The following is a 10,271-nucleotide window of genomic DNA, read 5'->3' as shown; positions in this document are numbered from 1 at the left end:
AATTGTATTCCATTTAAATAAGAAACCACTGGATCAATTGTACTTAATGAAATTGGTACGCTTCATCAATGACGGAATAAGATACAATAACAAATCTTGATGCTAAATAGATATTGTCTAATCTATCAAGAAGATTCCTTCGATGAAATATCAAGAAAATATGAAGTATTGCTATGACAGCACAGGAACATCAAAACAAGATATGATGGTAAAATTTGTTATTATTTTGATTTTCGTTTACTATTCACATCTACCCGGGAGGAGTGCAGATTTTGCTACGGCAATTCAAACGCGTCTTTCGAACGCAGCGTCTGCTGTGTGCTAAAACCTTGTGCTCCTGTTATTTCCATAAATTAAATTCATGCATCAACTTAAACATCATCTTCAGCATCAACCAGCTGGAAATGAAACAAAGTCTTTTGTCGCTCTAATCGCTATGTGGTGTGAAATATTTTTTTAAACAAATTTTGCGAGAAGCATTGCTATTGCATAGAGAATGCTGTCAAATTAACAATATCAATGTGATTACGATCCAAAATTATGATTTTCATGAAACTTTCATCTAGCATTTATTTCATTTTATTGCAAATGAAACAACGGTGGCGAAATCGAACACGGGATGCATCAAACGAGAATATACGAGGTCTGTTCAAAAAGTTCCCGGAATTTTTTAATTGCGCGCGTCTGGAGAGTCCGGTGGTCAAATTTTTTTTTTATTGTGTTGGTACATATGTCCCTAATGTATGGTGAAATTTTCAGCTGTATTCATTGTTTACATTCTGTCTTGTAGCGGCTGGTGTAGACGTGTTTTTTTGAGCTCGGCGATTTTTGTTATTAGTTTTACGTTTCGTCTTTGACTCATCAGTGCAGAGCAGTTCAAATTGAACTGCTTAGTGCTAAACTCGGCAGTTCAATTTGAACCGCTAAGCAGACGTAAAGTTTCTGCTACTTACAGAACACTTTTTGCCCTAGCACAAAATTTGCCCTAGCACAAAATTTGGCTAACCCCTAAATGACCATACCTGCATCGGCCAGAAATAGTCGAAAACACGTTTTCGTTCGGCACGTCAGAAAAGACATTGCACTCCGTTGCAAAACAAAAAGTGTTCTGTAAGTAGCAGAAACTTTACGTCTGCTTAGCGGTTCAAATTGAACTGCCGAGTTTAGCACTAAGCAGTTCAATTTGAACTGCTCTGCACTGATGAGTCAAAGACGAAACGTAAAACTAATAAAAACGGTTATGTGCCCTAGCACAAAATTTGGCTAAACCCTAAATGACCATACCTGCATCGGCCAGAAATAGTCGAAAACACGTTTTCGTTCGGCACGTCAGAAAAGACATTGCACTCCGTTGCAAAACAAAAAGTGTTCTGTAAGTAGCAGAAACTTTACGTCTGCTTAGCGGTTCAAATTGAACTGCCGAGTTTAGCACTAAGCAGTTCAATTTGAACTGCTCTGCACTGATGAGTCAAAGACGAAACGTAAAACTAATAAAAACGGTTATGTGCCCTAGCACAAAATTTGGCTAACCCCTAAATGACCATACCTGCATCGGCCAGAAATAATCGAAAACACGTTTCCGTTCGGCACGTCAGAAAAGACATTGCACTCCGTTGCAAAACAAAAAGTGTTCTGTAAGTAGCAGAAACTTTACGTCTGCTTAGCGGTTCAAATTGAACTGCCGAGTTTAGCACTAAGCAGTTCAATTTGAACTGCTCTGCACTGATGAGTCAAAGACGAAACGTAAAACTAATAAAAACGGTTATGTGCCCTAGCACAAAATTTGGCTAACCCCTAAAAGATTTTTGTTAGTTTAAACAATGGAAGAATTGAAGAATTTGTATTAAATTTTGCGTGAAAAATGAAATAAAGTGTAACCAAGTGTGCGAAATGTTACAGAGAGCCTACGGTGAGTCTGCTATGAAAAAAAACAAGTGTTTACGAGTGGTATATGCGTTTCCAAGATGGCCGCGAAGACGTTGAAGACGACGAACGCTCCGGTCGACCCAGCACGTCAATAATCGATGAAAATGTGGGAAAAGTGGAAAAAATGATTATGGATGATCGCCGAATCACTATTAGAGAAGTTGCTGATGAAGTTGGCATATCAGTTGGCTCATGCCATCATATTTTTTCAAATGTTTTGGGCATGAAACGAGTGGCAGCAAAATTCGTTCCAAAACTGCTGAATTTTGATCAAAAAAACAAACGCATTACCATCGCTCAGGGGCTGTTAAACGACGTCAACGACGATCCAAATTTACTTGAAAGGGTCATAACTGGTGATGAAACATGGGTGTACGGTTATGATGTCGAAACAAAAGCACAATCGTCCACGTGGAAGCACCCAACGTCACCAAGACAAAAATCGCCGAGCTCAAAAAACACGTCTACACCAGCCGCTACAAGACAGAATGTAAACAATGAATACAGCTTTCACCATACATTAGGGACATATGTACCAAAACAATAAAAAAAAATTTTTTTGACCACCGGACTCTCCAGACGCGCGCAATTAAAAAATTTCGGAAACTTTTTGAACAGACCTCGTATGTTAAAACTACGTAACCCTACACTACACTACTGCTACACTAAGGAAATACTATTCCTTACCTAAAGAAATAATATATCTGTGTACCCCTAGGAGGATTAAATCAGATGATTTAAATGTTTCATCAATTCCAATCAAATACTTTTGTTAAATTATATAATTGATATTAAAAAAATAATTTCGTTGGTGTAATAAATGTAATGTAATAAATCGATCTCTCCTTCATATTTGTATGGTTTGTCATACATATTGAGTATGAATTGAGATGAATTTTATTTATTTTGAATTCGTGACATGTGACATAGGGGGGGTGGGGGTCTTTGCTGCTGTGATGATTTGTTAAAAAGGGGGGGGGGGGGGGGGGTGGGGAGTCAAAAATCGCCAAAAAAAGCTTGATGTCTTTTATGGACAGCCCCTAGGCCTCCAGCAGATGATTGATAATATTCCGTTTTTTCGTAAAGATTGAGCTTATGTGTTTGCATTGAATTGGTAATTAATGCACAATGAAGATTTTCGAATGTTTGCGTTTACATGCAATTTCATTAACACAAAAGAGTTGTGTTTGCCCCATCTGTTTCTACCACATTGTGCGCTAACGGCATTAAACTTTTCAACGCCTAGTACAATGCAACACCGTTCGATGGCGCAGTGATGCAAAAGCTCAAAAGCTCCCGGAGTAACCTCGATCGGTCGCTCTATGCCAGAGTGCGTTACGCATGTCGCACTGGAACACCAGTGATTCCCGTTATCTAATCTTGTTTTGATTATCTTTGCTATGGTATACACATGGCGATCCGTCACTACCATATTCATTAATGCATTACTTTACACAACTACGCTACTACCACAGAACCTGGAATGAGCTACTTCAGTTTGCTTTTACTGCTGCTACGATGCGGGTTCGTTTGGTTGCTGTTGGCTACCGATATATGTGAGAGTTGAGTTCGTTATTTAGATATTGGTTTGATTTCAATGGAAATAAACAAAACAGCGATTGATAAAATTCGTTCCGACTTCTATCGCTAAATATAGGTGAGTAAATAAAATTCTACATTTTAAACATCTTGCCACTGGAGAATTATGTAGGATTGAAAATAAAATGTTATCAGTTCAATACAATCCACACCGAATGAGTGTGTACCACTAAGTACGAAGAACTGGTAACCAAAAACATACAACAAACCATTTCAGGGTCATTTTTTGCATTACCTTCTTTGCCCCTGATTCATCGAATTTGGAAGCAAGTTTGCACAGAGCCTTCAGATGTTTTTCTGATGCCACTCTGATCGTTCACCGATCGAGCCGAGATTGACGTGAGAATTACAAAACAGTGTTAATAATCCCTTGATACAATGTTAATAATCTCACGGTAGACATCAATTAACATAGGAAACAAATTACTTCTAGACATGATTGATAAATGTTTCACAGATAATTGTTTGAACGGATCATCACTAGCGTTAACAATGGTAATTTTTTTGTAGTATGAGCTGTTAAACGATATCCTATTCGGCACATAAATCTGTTATCAATCTTGCCGTATTATCACCTCATTCCACACTGTACGAATGCTAACTGTACGATAACAAATTGATTGAATCATCGTACAAATTTGTCGAGTGCACAGGGCCGGTCAGTAGCATTTACATAAACATAATAACGATTTCAGGACAGTACAGCTGCCAGAATCCGTAATCAAAGTCGAACTTTGTGACCACACCACCACGAATCGATTTTGTTATTTACGTTATGAATCGGTTTTCAGGTACCTGATAAAGACATAAGATTCGACGCGGGAATCGGTATTCGATTGATAAGAAAAACGTCGTGGTAGTTTTGTTGAAATTGTCGCGAGCCTTTTCGTATGATCAGAAGTGTATCAGCCGATTCAGTACTGCACGAGTAACGAACGACTTCAGTCCAGTCATCTTGGTGATCTTGTACGGAGTCAAACGGATTATAATGAGCCGGATATTCGCAGCACTAACCATTTGTCTGATCGTGACAGGTTTCACAGGTGAGTTTATCAATGATCTTAATTATTAAATACGACGATCCGTAGTTTGTAATGAAATTTAAGTTAATGTTGCCTTGGCAGACACGGAGCTACTGAGTCTATTGTTGCTAATAACTAGAAACACATTCTTATCGGGCAGGGCTTTGAAAGAACCGATAAGCCATCGGAGTCCCATAGAGTAAAGTTCAATTAAAATCTCATCAAAGCTTTACGTCAGCTTTTCATAGCGAACCCTTTTCGACAGATTAGGTAGCCCAAAGGCGTTGGTTCATTCTTCTCGGGTGTCGTTGAGTGCTACAATGACGTACTAGGACACTAGTATTAGCTATAGATTAGTGGATTTACGCAGGGGCCGTTGAACCTACAGTTTTCTCAAAACCAATGTCATGTTTAAATAATCGATTCTTACGTTTGATTTTGAACAGAAGTGGGTAGTTAAAAAATTTAATCTGATTGATAAGGAATTGGGTACAATTATCACGTGTTCGGATTTGTTCCAGCTCATGGTAAACTCCGTTCATTTGCCGCAATAGCAAATCGTCAGCCAGATCATAATCCTTTTGCCAATTTTTTTTAATGAAAACTGAGACTTTCGTCTGGTCAACATTGTCTTCTTCAAGAAACGTGTAGCACTTATTCGTGGCATTTGTGATTTCACACTACCTATTCAGGACTTCAGCAGTCAATTTTGTTATGAGTAGGGGAAGATGTTCGGTTGCCGGCACCCCACCGTAACTTTTGACAGAAAGCAAATAGCGTCATTCCGACAAATGTAATGTGTGTGTAATAGCAGCACGTTCTTTTTGTGCCGTATACCGAAGCAAACAGACGCTTGTACTTTTTGCAGCGCTTAAAAAAAATTTTAATTACGTGAAAATCAACCCAAAAGTTTTTGCTGACTTTTTTATAGTATCATAAATTAAAGAACATCAATCGAAAAGGTGTGTAGATTGAATATTTATGAGGTGAAATCGATCTATTTCGTGATTTAATACGGGATGCTATCAAAATTTTCTCAAAGTTTGTTTTTTCGTCATTTTCGACAAATCGTGGAAAATTGTCAGTGATATTTAGAGATGCCAAATCTGGAAGTTGGTCTGTAAATTATCAAATTTCGTAGTTAACCTGCTAACCTTTTTTGTCTAAAGACTTTTTACAGACTTTTGAAACTTCGATTGTTTGCAGACATTCGTTAAAATTTAGACTTTTGAAAATGAGCGTGTTTTTTTTTGCTAACTAAACTTTTTATATTAACTGGCATCTCTGGTGATACGCACGTGGACAAATTTACAGCCCATTTGGCCATGTTATTCCAGTGATTTTCAACACAAAAAAATTCTCGGAGAAGAAAGAATCGATTTCGAAAGAGTTAGACCCGTTTGAAAGCTACGATTAAGTTATTTGATATGTTTGCAATACTAATGGCTGAGAATAGAATCTAACAGACGTTTTAACGAGACTATTTAAATGGCAAAAGAAAGGATTATCATATTACTAAGTGATTCAAGAAGGGGGTTTTAAAGATAATCCTGGAACCGCCTGTGCATTATTGGTACAGCGAATTTCATCGGAAACCCGTGGGAAACTCTGCTTTGATTTGACGTTTGGGTGATTTACAGTAAACAGACCACTTATATAACAATTTAAGTTCAAATGGCAGTGTATGGAAGGAAAGTGTGTCCTTACTTTCTGGAACAGTTTTTACAATTCAAATCTTGGGATCTTCGATTCTTCCTACCAATTTTCCTAATGTTCCCCTTCAAAAATGACTTCTATCTGTTGGTGGGTAGAAAGCCGTCAATTTTATTTCATTCTTCCGAAACACCATAAAAAAATACTGCACTTTGGTGCATAAAATAAGCATGTTGCGAATAGGTGGCACTAGTGTTTTAGCAAAAACTGTCAATGCACTGATGAGTATAAGACGAAACGTGGAAGTCATGTGTCATCGAAATGTGTCATCGAAACTTTCAAATAGCCGCTTTTTGTTGATTCGCATTCAGGTCCGAATTGGTTCGAGCTTTCAAAATTCTCTAGAATTAACCTATTTCCCAAACCAGTTAACATTTGCCTATTTTTAGAACAACGTCTTCGGCATATCCCACATTTATTGATTTATATGTTGTTTCCATTCCACCTTTGTATTTTGACAGTTGTATTCATGAAACAAAGAGTATCGCACCAACATTCTCTCACTAATGTCGTTTTCGTTTGATACCAAATCTACCCTAGTTGCCACCAAAACTGCTGTCAAACCGTTTGTTTGGAGTCTGTTTGGAACCTAGTTTCAACAATGTTGAACTGAAAATCCAATCAGTTTCGAACCGGGTTTTTATATCTGATTTGCTCAAACCCCCCTTGCCATATGCTAACCCAACATAGTTTCGTGAAAAGTGTTTGTTTGATGAAACTACCCTGGGTCAGTATCAGTTTTCTCAAACGAAAACGACATAAGTAACACAGCGACTGGACTAGAGTAAATCATTGGGAGAATGCAAGTAACATTCTCTTGCTTTATTGTACAATTGCTCTCATTCGGAAAAGCACAAAATGTGACATAGTTTAAGACTAAAAATTATGATTTACAGAAATAATTTTTAAATCAAATCATTTGAAGCAAAAAAACTAGTTACACTGTTACAATCATTTGAAGCAAAAAAACTAGTTGACCTGTCATGCAATTGGCATCAGTCTGTTGAATATGTGCAAAAGTTCATGCTTGCGTCCTGAAATCTTACAGGATTGTTTCTGTATCAATCAGAGTAGACTGATCAATAGGATATGAATATTACTCGGTTGTTACGGTTGAAAGATATAGATTAGCGGACCTTACACGATCATTAAAAGTGTCATTACTACCAACTAATATCATTTTAATGAACGTGTATACGCAAATTTGAAATATCATTACTTAGTCATCATTAAAAATGAAAAAAATTATTCTCGTGTAAAGGCCGCTATGAGATTGCGAAAAAAAACAATTACTTTTTTCAAAATATTCGGACTTCAAAACATCACATACAGGGTGTCCCACGCAAAAGTTTGCAATAACTATGAAAAAAAAACAATAGATTTCAACAATTATAAATTTATTTGAAATGTTTATTCATGAAAAAGAATTCGGTTCAAATGACCCCCACGGGTGGTTTGGCAGTCAATCCGATCCACTCAATTTTCGAGTACATTTTCAATTGTTTCTGGCCTTATGTCATCAATAGCAACTTGAATTTCGTGTTTGATGTCTACAATTATTTCTGGATGGTTGGGGTAACATTTCTCTTTGACCGCTCCCCAAAAAAAATAATCCAGCGGCGTCAAATCCCAACTTGTCGAAGGCCAATTCACATCACTATTTCTGCTTATTATTCGATTTTTAAAGATTGTTCGCAGAACATCGATTGTTTCGTTGGCTGTGTTACACGTAGCGCCGTCCTGTCGAAACCAAACATTTTTCATAAATAAATTTCTTGAATCAAACTTTTAAATAAATGTATATAAACATTGAAATCTATCAAACCGTTTTTTCATTATTGCATTTTTAAATTCGTAATTTTTCGCGGGACACCCTGTATGAAAGCGATTTGTGCTGCTTGCTTGTTTTTATCTCACATGTAATGTAATTTTGAAAATTATTAACAATCTTGTTAATATCTAAATCTGCCGCTGCAGCTTATCCAACGTTCGCCGATGACATTCCAGCGGAAATCAAGGATCTGGACATAGAAAAACTTAAGGAACAATTGCCGGAGGGTTTCATTCCTCCGGAATTTCAGAACATTACCTTGCCGAGCCTGGAAGATATTCAGAAAATAGTGAAAGATAAATGTTCGAAGGCAGCCGGCAGCGATGCTGCATTCGAACAAGCGGAACAGGCCGGACAGCGATTGAGTGAATGTCTGAAAGATTTGATCGACTTCAGCGATCTGCAGAACGAAATCAAACTAGCCAAACCAACGGGCGATCTGGATACAGTGTTTAATAAGTAATGTTTGCCGTAATGCGTTACTATGAAAATGTTACCAACATTAATGTTTTAGGTACTGTCGCCGGCGATCAACAGCGATCGAGTGCATCAACACATTTTCCAACGATGTTGAAATATGCTTGGATGACGATGAGCGGGAAAGTAAGCGGGTGCTGGTGAATATTGTGCACGGCCTGTTGAACTTTGTTTGCCACAAAGATGGAGATCAGATCGCACGTAATAAATCACACTTTCATTTATATATGAGTTACATAATAATTTTCACAAACTATCACTCCAGTCTTTATCGCCGAGGAAGGTCCGGAATGCTTCCAGGAGCAAAAACAACCTCTAATCGATTGTTTCAACACGACTCTCAGAGGATATCTGGATGACCCAACACCCAGAGCATCGGAGGGTATTCCAAAGTTGGTAATGGGTAAAAAACAATGCGAGTAAGCCAGTCAGTTAGCAGGAAATTTTTCCACAAGTTTTCATGTGCTAAATTTCTTTTCCAGTGACATGGACAATCTAAGAGAATGTTTCGTTAACGTCTTAGAAGACTGTAGGGAATCTACACCGGCAAATTTGGTGGAGTCCTTATTCAAATTCGTCCGGAGGGAAACTCCGTGTGCCAATTTTACGACGGTAATATTTACAATCGTGTTAAATATGTTTTGATTTCTTACTTTTTTCATACAATTTCCAAAAAGGCACCACATACATCTCGAAGAAACTCTGCTGACTTGATGAAATCATCGATACAAGTTATATTACTCACCTGGCTGATGGTTTTCTTGGCGAAATTCATGATTCACTGATCCATTGAAAGGTTGATAAAGTGTTTTGGTATTTCATGTGATAGGAGAGCCACACAATGGCTACCAAGTGGAAGAATAAAGATGCACGAGAATTTTTATGTTTAAATCTAAGATATTAAGAGTCTAGGTAAACCGGAAACTTGAATACTTGATTCGTTGTGCGTGTACATCAATAAAATCAAATCTTTACATTCGATCGGAGTTTTTGAATATCACTACCAACCAAGATCTTAGTAAAAGTAGATCTTCTGATTGTACCGATCTATCGAGAACTCCTAAGCAGAAAGTTGACATGGTTTTAACATACAATTCGAAAAATCTTCTTATACACCACAACCCCCCGACGAACGATTATCAGTAATTGAAACCTAAGGCTATATAAGCAGATATAATAATAATAATTCGTATGCCCGAAAGTTTCCCAGTTCGGAATGTAAGTGGCGCAAGGTAATACGAAATCAAACGTTGAATGCTTTGATGAACATATCTATTCAACTATTAATTTTTCGTGCGTTGTGACGTAATGTCATAACTTTTTATCAGTACTACACAATAACTGATGGATTTATAAAATTAAAAAGTGATGCAATGAAATCTCTAATATCAGCAACGAATTAGAGATTAGATTGATATTTGTTGGCTATTAGTTACGATATAATGTGCATTTTTTCGGATACGTCATTTATACTATCATATCTCCGAAACCAGGAGTGATAGCCATTTGATCTTCTAACTTAATCAATTACACGATAGTAGCTTTCAAAGTTATTTGAAATCAGTTTAGACATTTCCGAGAAAATCAGGCAGTAAGAAACATCTTTGAAACATGCATGCACACACAGACATTTTCCTATCCTAGCATCGAGCTAAGTCGATTGGTATATAACACTAGGGATGTCTACAGCTCTGATCAAAAGT

General features: G+C 37.3%; 1 protein-coding gene across 1 annotated transcript; it reads left to right on the top strand.

The window, feature by feature from the left end:
* Nucleotides 1–3,433: 3,433 nt before the first annotated feature.
* LOC131437978 (27 kDa hemolymph protein-like) lies at nt 3,434–9,554 on the top strand. The gene is made up of 7 exons (XM_058607692.1): nt 3,434–3,583; nt 4,317–4,568; nt 8,238–8,550; nt 8,606–8,769; nt 8,834–8,987; nt 9,051–9,180; nt 9,246–9,554. The coding sequence occupies exons 2-7, from the start codon at nt 4,514–4,516 to the stop codon at nt 9,351–9,353; spliced, it is 924 nt and encodes a 307-aa protein (XP_058463675.1). The 5' UTR covers nt 3,434–3,583; nt 4,317–4,513; the 3' UTR covers nt 9,354–9,554.
* Nucleotides 9,555–10,271: the final 717 nt, after the last annotated feature.

The sequence above is a fragment of the Malaya genurostris genome, chromosome 3 (assembly GCF_030247185.1).
Source record: "Malaya genurostris strain Urasoe2022 chromosome 3, Malgen_1.1, whole genome shotgun sequence".
Lineage (NCBI taxonomy): Eukaryota > Metazoa > Arthropoda > Insecta > Diptera > Culicidae > Malaya > Malaya genurostris.
Note: the sequence above shows the minus strand (reverse complement) of the source record. Positions and strands in the feature narration are given on the sequence as shown.

Coding starts and splice junctions, on each gene's coding strand:
- LOC131437978 (XM_058607692.1), top strand. CDS start 4,514: ATGAGCCGGATATTCGCAGCACTAACCATTTGTCTGATCGTGACAGGT. Junction 8,551..8,605: donor CTGGATACAGTGTTTAATAA/GTAATGTTTGCC, acceptor TTAATGTTTTAG/GTACTGTCGCCGGCGATCAA. Junction 8,770..8,833: donor AGATGGAGATCAGATCGCAC/GTAATAAATCAC, acceptor CTATCACTCCAG/TCTTTATCGCCGAGGAAGGT.